This window comes from Phragmites australis, chromosome 16 (assembly GCF_958298935.1).
Source record: "Phragmites australis chromosome 16, lpPhrAust1.1, whole genome shotgun sequence".
NCBI lineage: Eukaryota > Viridiplantae > Streptophyta > Magnoliopsida > Poales > Poaceae > Phragmites > Phragmites australis.
Window position 1 is genome coordinate 2,000,363 of NC_084936.1, and position 17,978 is coordinate 2,018,340.

General features: G+C 46.0%; 2 protein-coding genes across 5 annotated transcripts; both read left to right on the top strand.

Moving 5' to 3' along the window:
• Positions 1-207: 207 nt before the first annotated feature.
• On the top strand, positions 208-5,864 carry LOC133896081 (pentatricopeptide repeat-containing protein At1g53600, mitochondrial-like). Of its 4 annotated transcripts, XM_062336590.1 has the most exons (5): positions 208-2,279; positions 2,398-2,534; positions 2,769-2,921; positions 3,620-4,491; positions 5,064-5,864. In XM_062336590.1, the coding sequence occupies exon 1, from the start codon at positions 249-251 to the stop codon at positions 2,271-2,273; it is 2,025 nt and encodes a 674-aa protein (XP_062192574.1). In that variant the 5' UTR covers positions 208-248; the 3' UTR covers positions 2,274-2,279; positions 2,398-2,534; positions 2,769-2,921; positions 3,620-4,491; positions 5,064-5,864. The 4 variants fall into 4 exon arrangements, with proteins under 4 accessions (XP_062192574.1, XP_062192573.1, XP_062192577.1 ...); XM_062336589.1 differs by having other exon boundaries at positions 208-2,534; XM_062336593.1 differs by lacking the exon at positions 3,620-4,491 and having other exon boundaries at positions 208-2,534.
• LOC133895985 (cytochrome P450 703A2-like) lies at positions 3,955-5,764 on the top strand. The gene is made up of 4 exons (XM_062336509.1): positions 3,955-4,162; positions 4,244-4,491; positions 5,064-5,241; positions 5,319-5,764. The coding sequence occupies exons 1-4, from the start codon at positions 3,955-3,957 to the stop codon at positions 5,762-5,764; spliced, it is 1,080 nt and encodes a 359-aa protein (XP_062192493.1).
• Positions 5,865-17,978: the final 12,114 nt, after the last annotated feature.

Here is a 17,978-nt window from a genome sequence, read left to right on the forward strand (position 1 = left end):
ACAAGAACTTCAAAGAAGAATACGTCAAAAAATAAACCGAAATTCAATGAAATTTCACAGGAATGTCACATGAAACATTTTAAGTCTTACATGATTTGGAAAAAAATTCTTCGTGCGTTGCAAATGAGACTAACCGGGAAATCAGTGCATGGAAATAAAAGGAGGCATTCGTATATTTTCGTACCATATAATTTTCCATTCATCAGCGTCAGTGCTGGAGCCCCCACTGACACCGGCGGTGGGCGGCAATGGCCGCGCTGCGGCTACCAAAAGCTCCGGCCACGGCCGCCCTCGCCGGCGTCTCGCTCCGCCTCCCACCCCTGGAGCAGCTCCCGCCGCGGCACCCCAACACGGCCCACCTCAACGCGCTGCTCACGGCCTACGGCCGCCGCGGCCGCATCCGGGACGCTCAGCGCCTGTTCGACCGAATGCCCCGCCGCGACGTCATCTCCTGGACCGCGCTCCTCACCGCCTACGCCGACGGCGGCGACCTGGCCTCCGCGCGCCTCGTCTTCGACGACATGCCCCGCCGCAACGCCGCCTCCTGGAACGCGCTGCTCTCCGTCTACCTCCGCGCGGCGAGGCCTGCGGCCGCGCACGCGTTCTTCGCGAAGATGCCGGCCAAGAACGCCGTGTCCTACGGCGCCATGATATCGGGGCTCGCCAAGGCCGGGATGCTGCACGAGGCCCAGGCGGTGTATGGGGAGATGCCGCCGCGGTGGCGGGACCCGGTGGGGTCGAACGCTATGATGGCTGGGTACTTGAGGGCCGGGGAGCTTGGCATCGCGCTGAGGATGTTCGAGGGAATGGCGGTGAGGGATGTCATTTCCTGGAGCGCAATGGTCGATGGGCTCTGTAAGTACGGTACTGTGTCGGATGCGAGGAGGCTGTTCGAGGCAATGCCGGAGCGGAATGTGGTGTCTTGGACCTCGATGATTCGAGGATATGTGAAACGTGGGATGTGCAGAGATGGTCTCTTGCTGTTCCTGGACATGAGACACGAAGGTGTTCAGGTTAATACGACGACACTCTCAGTTGTGCTAGATGCTTGTGCTGAAGCCTGTCTTGTTATAGAAGGAATCCAGATTCACAGCTTGATCATAGCAATGGGGTTTGAAGTGGATATTTTCTTGGGTGACTCGATAATCATAATGTACTCCCGGTTTGGTTGGATGGTTGATGCTAGAAGGGAGTTTGCTTGCATGAAGCAGAAGGACATAGTATCATGGAACTCATTGATCACTGGGTATGTTCAGAATAACATGATTGAAGAGGCACATGTGCTGTTCAAGTTGATGCCCGAGAGGGATGCTGTTTCTTGTACATCGATGGTTGTTGGATTCTCTAATAGGGGTTGGATGAGAGAGGCTGTTGAACTTTTTGAGCAAATGCCTGGAAAAGACGAGATCGCTTGGACTGCTGTTATTTCTAGTTTTATTGCGAATGGAGACTATGTAAGTGCAGTGCGGTGGTTTTGTCGCATGACGCGTGAAGGGTGCAAATCTAGTACAATAGCTTTTAGTTGTTTCTTGAGTGCTTTGGCTAGCCTGGGAATGTTGAATCAGGGTATGCAAGCTCATGCCTATGCAGTCAGTATGGGATGGTTATTTGACTCAGCTGTTCACACTTCTTTGGTGACAATGTATGCAAAATGTGGAAGGTTGACTGAGGCTCATCGTATTTTCTCAAGCATTAGCAATCCAAACCTTATTGCCACTAACTCTATGATTACAGCATTTGCGCAACATGGCTTGGCTGAGGATGCGCTCAAACTTTTTAGCAGAATGCAAAATGATGGCCAAAAGCCTAACCATGTGACATTTTTGGGAATCCTGACTGCGTGTGCACGTGCTGGTTTAATTCAACAAGGTTACGACTACTTTGAATCAATGAGAGCAGTCTATGGCATCGAACCAAACCCCGACCACTACACATGCATGGTTGACCTTTTAGGTCGTGTAGGCTTCCTTGCTGAAGCACTGGAAATGATTAACTCAATGCCCCAAAAAGATTATCCTGATGCATGGGCAGCTTTGCTTAGCTCCAGTAGCCTCCATTCTAATCTTGCTTTTGCAAAAATAGCAGCACAGAAACTTCTTGAGATGGACCCTTACAATGCAATAGCTTACATGGTTCTGTCAAGCATGTTTTCCTCAGCAGGGATGAAAGATGATGAAGAAATGCTAAAAGTTTCACAATTATCCAACATGCCTAGTAAAAGTCCCGCTTATAGCCTTATTATACAGGATAGAACTACAGAGAAGCACTTCTAGTTCTAGGTAACTGCCTAACTGGTATTGTGATACATGAATCTTGAATTAACAAGAAAACAATTCTAGTGCCAAGATTCAGTGTTGATTTTTTGATATGTTTTACATGTTTATGTACAATGTTAAGAACTGAGATGGCATATAAAAGAGCTCACATGGTCATGTGCAGTTTCTTTAATGCATAAATACCTATGTGTGGATATCTGATAAGACGATTGATGAATATGAAGATTATGGACGCTGGTGGTCTGGATCAACTTTTTGGTGAGTCTTATATTACCTTACGTTTTCAAGATAGAAATATGCAATACTGCAAGCCATCAATTGTATCCGATTCATGAAAATAATAGTATTTTCTGCGATCTGTCTTGATCCCTGTGAAGGTAGTTTGGGCGGATCTGAATCTTTTTTTCATAGTAGAATGTGGTGCCCGTAGTAAGGTCCTTTTATGTTTTTTATATCATGATGTTGATTTCATCTGTATTCCCCCATTTTCAGACTCTGGAAAATTTGATGATAGCTATGCAGATAATTCATCTGCTAAGACGATATGTTGGAGAACTTGAAATTGTTGGATGGTGTCAGCTTAATTCAAGAATACTTATGCAGGATATAATCTCAAATTGACGCAGAAACAGGTTATCGAGTGAGGTAAGCTTTAGGCTGATTCGATCATTCAAACGAGACAACCATATACCCAAGGTGAACTGGTGGTTAATTTATTAATCTTTTTCTTTTAGTTATAGAATTCCCAACCTCTTAGGAGAGTTTTATGGATGCTCTCTTCAAGAAAATAGGGATTGTCTGTGTCCCTTTGTAATCAAATCGGTAGATGGAGTAGGTTAGGGCGTTAGGCATGTTGATTGACTGCATCAGCTTGCCCTCTTTTAACACATAATGGCAAAAATGACCTTTTGGCTGAGCAAATTGCTGAATGATGGGGAAAATGCCTTATTTTGGGAACACATCACCAGCTTTCCCTCTTTGAATACATCATCTGTGATCAAGATTGGTAGCCTTTCTTTTAATCCAGTTCTCTTCTACTTTTTCCTTGTCATTTTTCAGTGGTCTGTATTGCACCAGTCATGTCAAGATCATGTCATTTTTTATATGATGTTAGTCGAGATGTTTAACCATATAGAACAACACAAGAATCATGACTAGTCCAATACTGTAACCAATCTGGTTCAACTTCAGTCACTCAATTTACTTTATATCTCATCACGAAAGCATGATGAGATCCCATAAGTAGGCCGGCATTTGCAATTCAACTTTGATTGCCATCTGTTTGTGAACTACGGATCCATTTCTTCTTTCCATCATCTTATGCTCATGGATCTTTGTTGCAGTGTATTGGAAAAGGCTGAATAGCATGAGGCTAAGGCTTCCACCTGGGCCTCCAACATGGCCAATCTTTGGGAACCTTCTCCAGTTGAGCCCTCTTCCCCACAAGGACTTCGCTCAATTTTGCACCAAATATGGCCCCCTTGTCTATCTTCGCCTAGGAACCGTCAATGCCATCACCACTGATGATCCTGAAGTCATCCGTGAAATACTCATCCGACAAGATGAGGTCTTTGCTTCATGACCTCGGACACTGGCTGCTGTTCATCTTGCCTATGGGTGTGGTGATGTGGCTCTTGCTCCGCTGGGGCCAAACTGGAAAAGGATGAGGAGAGTTTGCATGGGGCACTTGCTGACGACCAAGCGGCTTGAGTCTTTCGCTGCTCACCGAGCTCAGGAGGCTGAGCACTTCTGCCAGTTTATATGGGCTAAAGTTCAGTCAGGGAAGCCCGTGAATCTCAGAGAGGTTCTTGGTGCCTTTTCTATGAACAACGTGACTAGGATGTTGCTGGGGAAGCAGTACTTTGGGCTGCAGTCGGCAGGCCCTGGTGAAGCAATGGAGTTCATGCACATCACCCATGAGCTTTTCTTGTTGCTGGGCCTGATATAGCTTGGGGCCTACTTGCCAGCTTGGAGGTGGCTTGATCCATATGGGTGCGAGAAGAAGATGAGGGAGGTTGAGAAGAAGGTGGACGACTTCCACCAGAAGATACTTGATGAACACAGGAGGGCTAGGGAGGCCAAGAAGAGTGCCTGTGCCTCCCTCAACGACGATGATAGCAAAGAAGAGATGGACTTCGTCGATGTGCTGCTATCTTTGCCTGGTGAGAATGGGAAGGAGCACATGGATGATGTGGAGATCAAGGCGTTGATGCAGGTACGCTTACTATTACAGACCTTCAAATTCATTTTCTTTAAACCAGTTACGAGAGATAGTGTTACTTGTTGTACCATTATATTTACAACAAACTAGCCACAAAATATTCGTCGGGCAACACTGAGGGTAATTACTGAAACAATTCACCCCTCCTTTGATGGTTAGTGTTTTTTTCCTCAACAGGGAAGACTGTTTATTTTTCGCAGCAGAGTTCGAATTTGATTACTAGTATTCTAAGCTGTCTCCTGTACTGAATAAAAATCTTCTGTTATTTCCATTGCGAACCACCTTATTTTAGGGTTTGTTAGTGTTCCTTGAAATTGCAATGGACATCACAGTTCTTGCCCTGTCCTAAAAAATAGAAAAATGGGGAAGAGAAAATTCTGTGGGTAGATTGGGTGTGGATAGAGAGACAAGAAGTCGCAAAGATCACGTGCATTTTATTTCTGATTATGAGATACAACTTATATTTCAGTATTGGAAACATAGTACATATCAAATTGATCGGGCAGAACTCATATAATTCCACTGTAAATGAATAAAATATAAAAATCCATGTCACTCGATCGCAGGACATGATCGCTGCTGCTACCGACACTTCATCGGTGACCAACGAGTGGGTGATGGCCGAGGTGATCAAGAACCCGCATGTCCTCCGCCGGATCCAGGAGGAGCTTGACGCCGTTGTCGGCCGCGGCCGGATGGTCGCCGAGTCTGACCTCGCCCACCTGCTCTACCCTCCGGTGCGTCGTCCGCGAGTCGTTCCGGATGCACCTGGCCGGCCCGTTCCTGATCCCGCACGAGTCCCTGAAGCCGATGACGATAAGCCGACGACGATCATGGGCTACCACATCCCGGCGTGGACGCGCGTGTTCATCAACACGCACGCGCTGGGCCGGAACCGCGCATCTGGGACGATGTCGCCGAGTTCCGGCCGGAGAGGCACCTGCCGGAGGAGGGTGTGGGAGGCCGTGTGGAGATCAGCCACCTGCCGGACTTCAAGATCCTGCCGTTCAGCGCCGGGATTCCCGGCGCGCCGCTGGGCGTGGTCCTGGTGCTCATGGCGCTCGCCAGGCACTTCCACTGCTTCGACTGGTCCCTGCCGGACGGGCTCCGCCCTGAGGACATCGACACCGAGGAGGTGTACGGGATGACCATGCCCAAGGCCAAGCCGCTCTTCGCCGTCGCCACACCACGCCTGCCGCCGCAGATGTACGGCTCGTGCGGTGCTGCTCGCCATGGCGATCGATTAAGCTTTGGTAGCCATGGCTAATAGTATAAGAGAGCTTGTCGATTGATCAGTAAGAGAGAAACTGATCATATATACTCCATAACACATAAACGATGAATGAAATTCGCCAATTTGCGTTTGAGATCGATGTCAAGATCAGTCACATCTTTGATCAATCTCGTCATTTGAGTAAACAGCACCATATATAGGTAGGTCATTAAACTTGTGACGAGCCTAGCATGTTGGTGATCCATCTGTAGTTGCCGACGACGACGCATGCACGCCAAACTGTCGAGAAGCTAGGCTGCCGTGGCCTTCATGCACGGCATCGGCAACCTATCCATCTGCCATTGTTGTTGCCATCTGATCCAGTTTTTGGCATACCAATGCATCACTTGCACCTGACATTTATGAGCTTTAGCATCTGCACCATCAACAAGCTGAACCGCGCGCTTCGCCGACACAGACCGGCCCCTATAAAAACGCAGCAACTCCATGATCGCAATATATTCACAACACCAACAAGATGAAGAGCAACAGCGTTGATAGGAAGCTAGGGATGAAGGGCGGTGCAGCTGCGGCCATCGTGGTGGCGCTGGCCGCCGTGGCGTTCGTCCTGGCGATCGAGGTCTGTACTGATAATTGTTACTATCATAACTCATCTTAAAAAATTAATAATTTTTTCATTTTCTCGGTCCGAGAAGTGTATTGTTGGAATTGATCATAGACCCTGTTCAAGAAGTGGAACACATTAGCCGTCCGCACGAAGTCGGATGGGGAAAAACTTTATATGAAAATTATAGCTCTCGATGAGATATACAACTTTGTAGTTGAATTTTTTTTTAATTTAAGGTTATTTAAATGTCCAAATAATTATAATAAAGTTGAAGCAGTTATCGATGATAGCTCACATTAAAAAATTCATAACCTTTTTCACACAAAGTCGGATGAGGAAAAATTTTATATGAAAATTGTAGCTCTCAACGACATCTACAACTTTGCAGTTAATCAATTTTTTTATTTGAGATCATTTAGATATCTAAATAACTATTTAAATGTCCGGTTAGAAGATGTCAAAATGATTTATTTTGCTACTATACTCAAGATCGGACGATAGCTGAGATGGTTAGAGGGGTTATACGTACGCACAGGCTGTAAGGTATTGAGTTCAAATCTTTGTTGTCGTATGCGAACGAATATCACGTGACTTTGCGAATATTGAGCGTGGTCAGGTAGACAGTCTCTGGTCGGGTGCTTCTGGTCGTGATTTTTTTAAAAACTTTTTTTGACCTAAAAACTGTTAAATCGGGACCGACTATCAGTGCTGATTGGTAGAAAAAAATAGAACCACCAACCGACACTGATAGTGATTTTTAGTACCGGTTCCATACCCAACACTGATAGCCGAGTAATCAGTGTCGGTTCAAAACCCATCATCAGTGACGGGTTTTGAACCAACACTGATGAGATATTTTAATACAGTGACATCCTGAAAAATGGAGAAATAGAGAGGGCTTCTAAATCCCTCTACTAAGTAAGGGCTTGCTTTGCATGTTAGTTTTATCTAATATATCGTAATAAAAAAAGAATCGTCATGATATAAAGAAGAACGTACTAGTGCACGGACGTCTGATCCAAGCCTTTGATCGGATGCTCCGATGCCATTCGACATCAGATCAATATATATTGGTATTTGGTAGTTCGATATGTTCAACAAAGAAAAAGAAACCCATGAATCGCAACAATATATATGCATGTACATGCAAACTGAGTTAGTGTGTTTTTTCTACACACACTAGTGAAGCGCTTTCATCGTAGAACACACGAACTGAACTAGCAAGATTTAGAGTTTGGTATTTCATAAGGCGTCTGAGCAGGGAATCGGATCAGGTTACTCTTGGCCCCCTCCTTCCTGAACCCTAGTGAAGGACCGAGAAAGACAGCTATAATTTTTCGGATGACATTTCCTAATTATCACCCAACATGTATCTTTTCTATTAACCAGCCAAGATCACGTACTCACAATAAAGCTACTAACCCTATGTAATATGTGGATCACCTATGACTTCACCTGATATCCCGATTATACGGCCCTAAGAATCCCCGCTTTGTCCTGATACTCCTCACCATTGTCCATCATATTGACTCCATTGACCTACACTGCTACACATCATGGACAAGAAAACACATTTCACTAATTTCACGATATAACATCCATTTTCTTTCATCAACTCTAGTTAGTCACATAACCATCTCCATACGTTACATGCACCTACATGTACCTACATGCCATTTCATACAAAAACATGCATCACAACAAATAGACATGCTCATGCAGTCTCAAAATCCTGCATTTCAACTCAAACTCTAAACTACACAATATCAATTACTTATCACAAATGCTAAGCTATGACATATCTTAACATGACTTCTCACCTAGCCTCTTGTGTACCTTGCCACCGATTCGCCCGATCCCTTTCCCCTACCATTGTGTCATGGGCGCCATTGCTACCCATAAGGCCAGCGGGAAGGAGAACGATGGTCAAGCTGAGGAGAGGAATGGGCTGTGAGGGCAATCGAGAGGAGCTTGTGAGCACAGGCCCAACTCTCGTTACCTGACGTCAAAAAGGGCCAAGTAGTCGACCCGAACGGGCTACGTCCTTTTGAAAGGACAATGATGTCTCCTAGAGGGGGGGGGGGTGAATAGGAGTTTTTATAAAAATTCATCCTACTTTTTTCCGTTGGTCTAAACTTGCATTGAAAAATAAACTAACGGATTTTTCACAAGTGAAAATCCTAAATATGCTAGCTCAACTAGTGCACAATCACCCTAAATAAATATAAAAATTACAATCCTAAGGTGACAAAGATTATTCAAAACTAGTAAAAGATATGTAAGGAAACACAAGTTGAAAAATCCCGAAAACATTATTCACCGAAGGCTCCGGGTTGACTTGTATACTCCGAGTTCAGATTTACTTATACAGAACCCGGACCTTCTGGGTTAAATCTAGAACTTTCGAGTTCAACAAAGAATGAACTCGAAAGTGAAATTAAAGGAGATATAAGGAGTTCTAGCTCAAACAATTTCACACAAGCAAGTAGATAGATATAGATCCATGGAAAACTTACAATCAATTTCACATAAGCAAGTAGATCGAGCAATATACATAAATATTGAGCAAGAACACAAGAACAAGAAAACAAGAGAGGAGACATAAGATTTGTTTTCCAAAGTTCGAACACCTCCTCTAGAGGTTCCTATATCTCCGTTGAGGGGTTCGGTCACACTTGAGCCAGGTCTCTCTCAACCCTTTTCCTCTTCAAGCTCGGTCACACTTGAGCTTGGGTTTTCACTCTTGATTTCTTCATTTCCGGAGGCTAAATTGAAGCCTTCATAAACTTCCTACGGCACACCACAATCTTGGGTGCTCGTCGGCGATACCTAGCCGCCTAAGAGCTCAAAACTTCTAGAGTAACAAACGCGACGATGAACTTCTTGCTGATGAACTCGAGAGATCGAATTTAGCTCAGTTGCACTCAATCTTCCAATCTCTCAACTCAACTCATTTTTCTTCTCAAATCTCACTCTAAAATGGAGTGGTGAGAAGTTCTTTTGGCTTTATAATGTTTTTCTTTCGTGCTTAAGTAGCAGCAAACAAGGGTGGAGTGAAGAGGTATTTATAACCTTCCCTAAAAACTAGCCATTAAAGGCTTTTCTGGCCTAACTCAGATACTCCGGGTTCAATCCGAATACTCTGGGTAAAATATTTAGAGCTTAACCAAGCACCCCTGCTCGGAGCAAAGTCCAGAAACTCTAGCCACCCGAAGTATATAGGTCAACCCAGAATATCTGGATAAAAAACTTAGGCCCTAACAGATCACCTGGATCAGAGCTAAACCCAGAGACTCCAGCTAACCCGGAGTATCCGGGTCAGCCCAGAATGTCCGAGTTTTGATCCCGAAGTCCAATTTTGACGATTTTAGACTCTACGGAAAGCTTATTCAGAGGGGTACACATCTCAAATGAATTCATTACCCTAAACACATTTGATCAAACTAGAAGCACTCTGAAACCCAATTGGAGTACTTCTATACTTTTCACACCAGATTCCTAAAGCGAACTCTCACTTTTGGTTGATTAGAAACTCTTGAGCGCTGCAACATGACAATTAGCTCATATTGCATCCCTCTTAATAGTGCGGCATACTCAAATTCAAAAGTAAAACTCGTTTGAACCAATTTGAGCATTTGAATACCTTCAAGTATCGCTTCTTTCTTTCAAACCTTGACAGTTGTCAACTTCTATATCGTATTTACTCCACCTCTTCTTGATTTTTTATGTGAATGATGCGAATCACCGATAGCTTCCCATAGCCTCGCATGGTATTGACGCAAACACTTCACTCGCTCTTTACCACCGTCTTGGTGCTTCGGCGCCAAGCCATTTGGTTGCCCTTAACCAACGGATGGTCTATCGCAGCCGAGTCTTGCTTGCCCTTCACCTTCTTACCATAGAAAACCATTTTATATCCGACATCTTCAATAAATTCACTGTATCATATATGAAGTCCAATCTTGTTCTTCACTCTTGGTATATAGAATATCTCAATTTAACTCATGTCTTCTTAAGAAATCTAATCCCAACTCACTCTCAAGAACAGAACACATGGGTTAGTCCATTAAAAACTTAATTGACAACCTTATACCTTTAGTCACTTAGTCCCCACAAGTGACTTAGCCTTAATGTTTATGGTTAATTTTCTTTGAGCTTCTCCTTCCGAGCATCACTTCGAGCTCATTCATCTTGATGCATATCTCTCCTCCATGCATCAACTATGAAACAACCTACTAACAATTCTTCAATAATATTATTAGTCCATAGGTATTGTGAGTGAGAGGAGGCGTGAATGAACATAACACTAAACCTCTTAACAGAATGCTACATTTCTATGCCTAAACCCCCACCGATGTCTTCTTCTTCTTCGATTCCGTCCTCCCAATTCCTACCCCCTTCTCATCCAATCAGGACCGTAACAACTGGTATAAAAGCCGATGATCTGGAGCTACTGGAATATCTTCGCAAGCCTAGTACAAGATTCAAGAATAGCGCAAGGCGATGGAGACGAAAAAGTAGCTGAGTGAGATTAGCAAAGCACTCATGGCACTGCAAGAATCCAATAAGACGATCCTAGAGACAATGGCGAACTTGGCGGGTTGGAAGCCGAAGATTGACACCATGGTGGATGATGTGCAGGCGGAGATTGGAGAGCTTCATCAACAAGTCATGCAGATCGCTAAGAGCCTGGTCCTGTCAGTGAAGCCAGCGGACCTGCCACCACTGCTTCCGACACGGCCAGCATTGCCGATCGCACCTCCACCATGCCTTTCGCAAGGAAACATGAGTAGATGGGAGTGCGACCCGACTCAAGCAGGAAGGACAACACACTAGGGTCTGATGGCCATGGTGATGATATGTGGAACTAGGGGTTGGCATTGGGGGAAAAAATCCCCAGTGCTACCTCCAGACAACGGTAAGCCTAATTGCCTTGAACTTGTTTGATCTATTGATTCTAGAGGGGATGGGTCTTTCCGATCAGGATTTGGTTACCATTCTCATATGCCACCACATATAGATTTCCCACCCTTTGATGGTGACAATCCCAAGGCATGGCAGATCAAATGTGAGTCCTATTTTTTGGGTATTTGGGGTTTAGGAAGAACACCGAGTGACTTTGGCCACTCTGCACCTGGTAGGTAGCACAACCTTATGGTTCTAGGCCAACTCGATTATGCAACATGCTGATTGGAATCGTTTTTCGCAACTACTATGTGAGAAGTTCAGAAAGGGTGAGTTCTAGAGTGTGCTAAGATAGTTCTCATGCCTCAGATAGATAGGGAGTGTTTCTCAATATACTGAGCAATTCAATGGCCTGATGCATGGTCTTATGGCTCATCATCACTCTTGGGATCACCAATTTTTTGTTACGCAGTTTTTAGATGGGTTGAAGGAATATATTCAGGCTCATGTGATTTTTCACCAACTTGTGGGACTAGATGTTGCTATCTCTCTCGCATGTTTGTAGGAAGACATCTTGGAGCACTCCCAATCCTGACAAGGGCACAGATTTGATCAGGCTACACCATGCACCAACACAAGGTTTGGTCATCCGCTACCTGCACTACCTGGCCAGATCAAACCTGCGTAGGCAACCCTAGGCAATGATCAATGAAGCTCAGAGGGCACCAGGACGATGGCAATAGATGGTTGACTGTCAGCACTGCGTAGCCACCGATGAGCGCAAGGGTTGTGCATGAAATGCAGCGAGAAGTGGTCGCACGATCATCATTATGCCTAGACTGTCCAGCTGCACGTGGTCAAAGAAATGTTTGAGTTCTGGGGTAGTCAAGAACAACCAAAGTTGTTTTTGAATGACGCACAATACCAATTGGGTCCAGAGGAGCTACTCTCCATATCGGTGGTGACCGTCATTGCAGAAGAGCCCAAGACGATCTGCCTTTGTGGGTTCATTTAGAAGGAGTAAGTCCTAATGTTGATTGATCCTGGTAGTAGCCACATCTTTGTCAGTGCCATGTTTGCCGCACACCTCTTCGGGCTCTGTCATAGTATCAAGCCATTGACAGTGTGTATTACTAATGGGGGACTGCTATGCTGCAACCAGGAAATGTCCAATTATGCTTGGTAGGTACAAGGGATTTCGATCTACATTGATTTGAAGGTTATGTCGCTGGGGGGGGGGTGGGATTACAATGTCATAATAAGAATGGATTGGCTTGGGCGCCATAGCCCCATGACTATGCATTGGAGGGACAAGTGGCTATCCTTTGAACATCAAGGCAAGTGGGTGACATTGTGAGGCAATCAGAACAATCTGGGACTGTGCAGCATGATCACAGCAGTGGAGTTACACTGTCTAGTTTGACAGAATACTATTGCCAAGGTGGTACACAATACACCTTTGTGCAGTAGAACAAGATGACTTGACTAGACATTGCCCTCCCAAAATAGCTGCACTACTGTTGGAATTTGAGGATCTATTTACGGTACCCACTGGACTCCCTCCGAGATGGTTTTGTGACCACAACATTCCACTTATCCTGGGAGCAAGACCAGTGAACTTGAGGCCCTACCAATATATCTCATCTCAAAAGGATGAGATTTAGAAGTAGGTGGTCAAGATGCTAAAGCAATGGGTTATTCAAGAGAGCAATAATCCCTTCACGTCCCCTGTTTTACTCATGTAGAAGAAGGATAATTTGCGGAGGTTTTGCATTGATTACAAAAAATTGAATGCAATTACCGTGAAGAACATGCTCCCATTACCTATCATTGATGAGCTCTTGGACGAGTTGGCTAGAGCGAGAGTGTTCACTAGCCTAGACATGAGGGTCGGCTAACACCAAATCAGGATGAACCTTGATGATTGTAATACCAATTTATTTTGAGAAAGAAGAAGAAGAGAGAGTTGACTAAATTTTGACTTTGTGATCCGTGGCTCGTATGGACGATCGGAGACCGTGGTTGTGTTCATCTCGTCGAGACGAACCCATTTTGCTATTCATATGTCCGTTCCGGGCACTGTGAGACCCGTAGCGAGCCCAATCAATTTAGACCGTTCGTGGTTTTAAAAAAATAAAAAAAAGAGGGATAAGTACTGGATGGATCGGTCCTCAACCCGATCCATCCAGACTCTTCACGTCGTGTGCCGACTCTCTCTCTCTCTCTCTCGCGAACTCTCTCTCTCTCTCTCCCGCGCTGCCGAGCTCCTGTGCCCGCCGGCCGCCGTGCTCCGGTCGCCGCCGCTGCGCCTCCGCTCGCCGTCGCCGCCGGCCGACCGCCTCCTCCAGCCGCCGTGCGCCGGGCCAGCTGCGTCGCCGTGCGTGCGCGTCCGCCGGCTGCCGCTGCTGTCGCCGGCCACCGCCGGCCCCGCTGCCGGTGCCTCTCTCTCTCTCTCGGTGTGTCGCCGAAGCACCCAGCCGGCCAAGCCACCCAGCGACGCAGAGCAGAGAAGCAAGGAAGAAAGAAAAAAAAAGAGGAGAAGGAAAAAAAAAGAGAAGAAAAAAAAAGGAAAAGTTGGAAATTTCGGATTTTCGTCGGATTCGTCGTCAATCTTTCGAAGGCGATTTTTCGGTAATTTTTGGACGATTGTGGTTTGATTTAAATAAAATCAATCAATTTCTGTCGTATTATTTCATGTGATCGATAGTCTGTTTCGTTTCGATAATTGTTATTGATTCGAAGATACGATATCCGAGTCGAAGTATTCTTTTCGTTCATCGGAGCAAAGTCTAATTAGTGAGAGCTTTTTGTTCGACTCTGAATTGGAATTAGTGTATCATTTCATGTGATACAGTTTTCTGTATAGTTTTCCGAAATATAGGCGTACCGATGGCGTTGACGTTATTCTTTTTCGGAATTTGGCTTAGGTGCTTTTGGCGTATTAGCGTGTGTCCTCTTCTTTTTCGTCGTCGTGGCATCTGTGTATTAATGGTGTGTTTGTTCAGGTGGTGCGACCTCACGTCACGACTAGTGCCCGGCTTCATCGTCGGTAAAGGCAAGTGATTGTAGTGAATGGCTACGCTTTAACCTCTTATTGGATTGCCTACATTCCTTAATTATAATGCATTCATCTAATCTGAATAACTGATTATGAGATGGTTACTATGTTGTTTATGTTTCCAGAAGTTTACTCGATGATTGATTTATGAAGTGCAGTAAGCACGTTTTGCCATTATGCAGTTGTTCATTATTATTTTATGTAATGTTTTATTTCGAAGTCTCAAGCATATTCTGGGAGTTATGATAGTTATACTTGAAGCACGGCATACATATACATCTCATGCATTAGAAGTTTGTCGTCGTCTTCTGGCCGCGACCGTACCGGTACAGTACCGTATGTTACCCGAGGAGGGGTACGGTGCACACCCTTACGTTACCCGAGGAGGGGTAAGGGTGAGGAGAGCATGTCATGTGCATGGTTATGTCTTCTTATGAAATTCAATGGGTTATTCGCATCACATCTTATTTCCTTTAATTAGCTTGTGTATAGATATTATGCGGCTCTGAAGGCTTATACCAACCGAATGTTAAATGATTAATGTTATTGTTGGACTTGCTTAGTCATAATTGTTTCTCCTAGTGTTGGCGGTCTGTTTCATTACTAGTTTCTATTTAGAATTGTTAGCACATTCATCTGTGGCTAATAGCTTTTGCAAAGTACCTTTCACTTGCTGAGATTTTCGAATCTCACCCGTGTTTCTTTCCAGGTTCCTTTTGAGGTGTCAATCGTTTGCGGGATGGGTAGCTGCACGTCGCCTGCACGTTTATCTTCTCTCTTGGGCTAAACTTGATGCCCTGTTAGATATTGTCTTTTGCCCTGTAATGTTTATAATGAGTTTGATGGTGGTTCAGTTGTTTGGTCGAGGCTTGTACCTCGTTGCTAGGATCTTTGTTTTGCTAGTGTGATATTCTATATCTGTTCTGTCTGCTGTTGTTGCCTGTTATACCTCCACTTTTAGGGGAGGTGCTGCTAAAATTTTTCCTCAGCTTTCGGCAGATTTTGTAGGTTGGCCTAAGTAACCCTCCGGGCTTGTTTTGGTCCCCGGGGTGTTACAATGATGAAGCCAAAATGGCATTTAAAACCCACCACAGTCACTACGAGTTCAAGTTAATGGCATACGGCCTCACTGGGGCACCTGTAACCTTCTAGGGAGTTGTGAACAAGATATTGGCCTCACTATTGAGAAAATGAGTATTGGTGTTCATTGACGACATACTCGTGCATATCCCTACCATGGAGACCTATGTGATGTTGCTTTGACAAGTGATGCAAATCCTGTAGATTCATCAACTAAGGATCAAATTCTCCAAATGCTTGTTTGCCTAGCAAAGTCTCACATATTTGGGGCATGTAATCGGTGTAGTGGGCGTGGGGACTAATGAGAAGACCATTCAAGTGGTGAAAAATTGGCCCATGCCACATAATGTGAAGGAGGTGAGGGGTTTCTTGGGGTTAGCGAGCTACTACCGCAAGTTCGTGCTTCACTTCAGCATGATCAATCGCCCACTCATGCAATTTCTAAAAAAAAACACAATGTTTCAGTGGACTTAAGAACATCAATAAGCATTTGAAGCTCTTAGAGGATCCTTGGTCTTAGCTCCAGTTTTGGCTTTGCCCGATTTCTCTAAGCAATTCCTCATGAAATAGATGCGTTGGATAAAGGGACCAGAGCCATGCTTATGCAAGACTGCCATTCGATTGCTTTCCTCAGCAAAGCATAGGGATGACGCGGGTACCATGCCTAATGAACGTGGACATGGGTTTGAGATTCCGCCCACAGGCAAGGCGGGTTGGGCACACACAAAGTCGTGGGTCGGATGCAGGTTTGAGCTTCTGCCCACGGGTACCCACAGCTGTATACATGTGAAGCACACTCCAACAGTCCAGCCCAATTACTTCTAGCCACATTCAATACCAATTTCATAGGCTAATCATTAGCCACAAAACTAAACTAGAACCATAGGAAAATGATGTTCTTTGAACTTCATCAGTAATAATTAAGGTGTGTTTGAACTTAGAAAAGACTTGCTCAAGCTTTACTACTATAATAATATTGGTACATATGGGGCCAGATAGTTCAAACTTTAGACTTTGAGATGGTTTGATAGTTCTGACTTCAGATAGTTGTTGCTGGAATGCTGATTGCTGCTGCCTTGTTGTTGGGTTACTACTACAGTGCTGCTGCATTGCTAGTTATTGCTACAGTCAAATACCCATAGGCGACTATCGGCAAAACAGGAACCAGGGGTCCCAGAATCCCGAGGCCAGGCCAGCAATCCGCCATGTGGCGCCCTCCCGCAGAGGTCATCTCCGCGAGGTAAAAAAGACTAAGTCCCGAGAGAGAGCGCTCGGGGCCACAGTCAGTGGTCCCCGAGTGCCCGGGTTCTTCGATGATCTGCGAAGACTAAAGTGGCCGGAAAGAGAGTGCTCGGAGAGGTAAACGGTGACCCCCGAGCACCCAAGTCCCCCAACGACCAGGAGAACCAAGTACCGGGAGGGGTGTGCCCGGGGCTATGAGCAGTAGCCCCCCGGGCACCCGAGTACCCCGAGGACCCACTGAAGGAAGTTCCGGGAGAGAGTGCTCGGGGCTGCGAGCCACGGCCCCCGAGCACTCGGTTCGCCGAGGATCCGTACAAGCATGCCCGGGAGATAGTGCTCGGGGAGGTGAATAGTGACCCCCGAGCACTCGGTTCCCCGAGGACCAAGGAAGGGCGTTCTCGGGAGAGAGTACTCGGGGAGGTGAACAGTGACCCCCGAGCACTCGGTTCCCCGACGACCCAGGAAGCCCCTCCGTCAGTGGCCCCCACAGGGGTCCAGCGATGAGGTGTCAGCCGGTGAAAGGCCCGAGGCCGCATCTAAGAGCGCGTGTGGCCTGTCACCTCCAACTGCTCCCGCCACGCTCGGTGTCAGTTCCTGCCATATTCTGGCAGAAGGGCGTGGGGACATTGAATGCACGGGTCCCATCCCGCGCTATCCGGCGCACCTCGGGATAGCGTCGCGAGGCCCGAGGCGTTCCGTCTGCCGCGCTGCTATGGCAGGCGAACAAGACAGGGCGGGCATGACGGGCAGCTCTGTGGCTGCCCGGTGGGCCCTCTGCATGGCGCCCGTTGCCAGTGCCATCATGACGTTTGATGACCGGGCGCGGGACGCGTTTTCAACCCCCGTCACTTCGCACAGAGGCTATAATGACGCCCTTTCCATTTATGATGCCTTGGAACTCGTGCCCCCCCATTCGGGGCACGCTACTGCCGGCGGGTATTTAAAGCGGCCGGCAGCACGTACAAAGACAGGTCTGGCAAGCGAAAAAAGCTCGGCAAGCTCTGCACGATTGAAGAAGTTAAGGAAGTAAAGAAGATCAAGAAGTCTAAGAGCACCCAAAGCCAACAGATACACACAGATCGAAGAACACCTTCGTATGATCATAGAAGCTGAAGAACAAGGAGCCCCAGGCTCTAGGATAGACAGACATTCTTGTAACTAGCACATTCCTGAGAGACATTCTCAGGACATTTATAGCATCCACACAGGAGTAGGGTGTTATGCCTCCGTGCGGCCCGAACCTGTCTAAACCCCGAGTGCATTTACTTCATTCCGCATTAGATCATTCCACCCCACCAGCCATCTTATTTACATCCATTTATTTCTCCAGTAAACTTATTCAGAATCATCCCCCG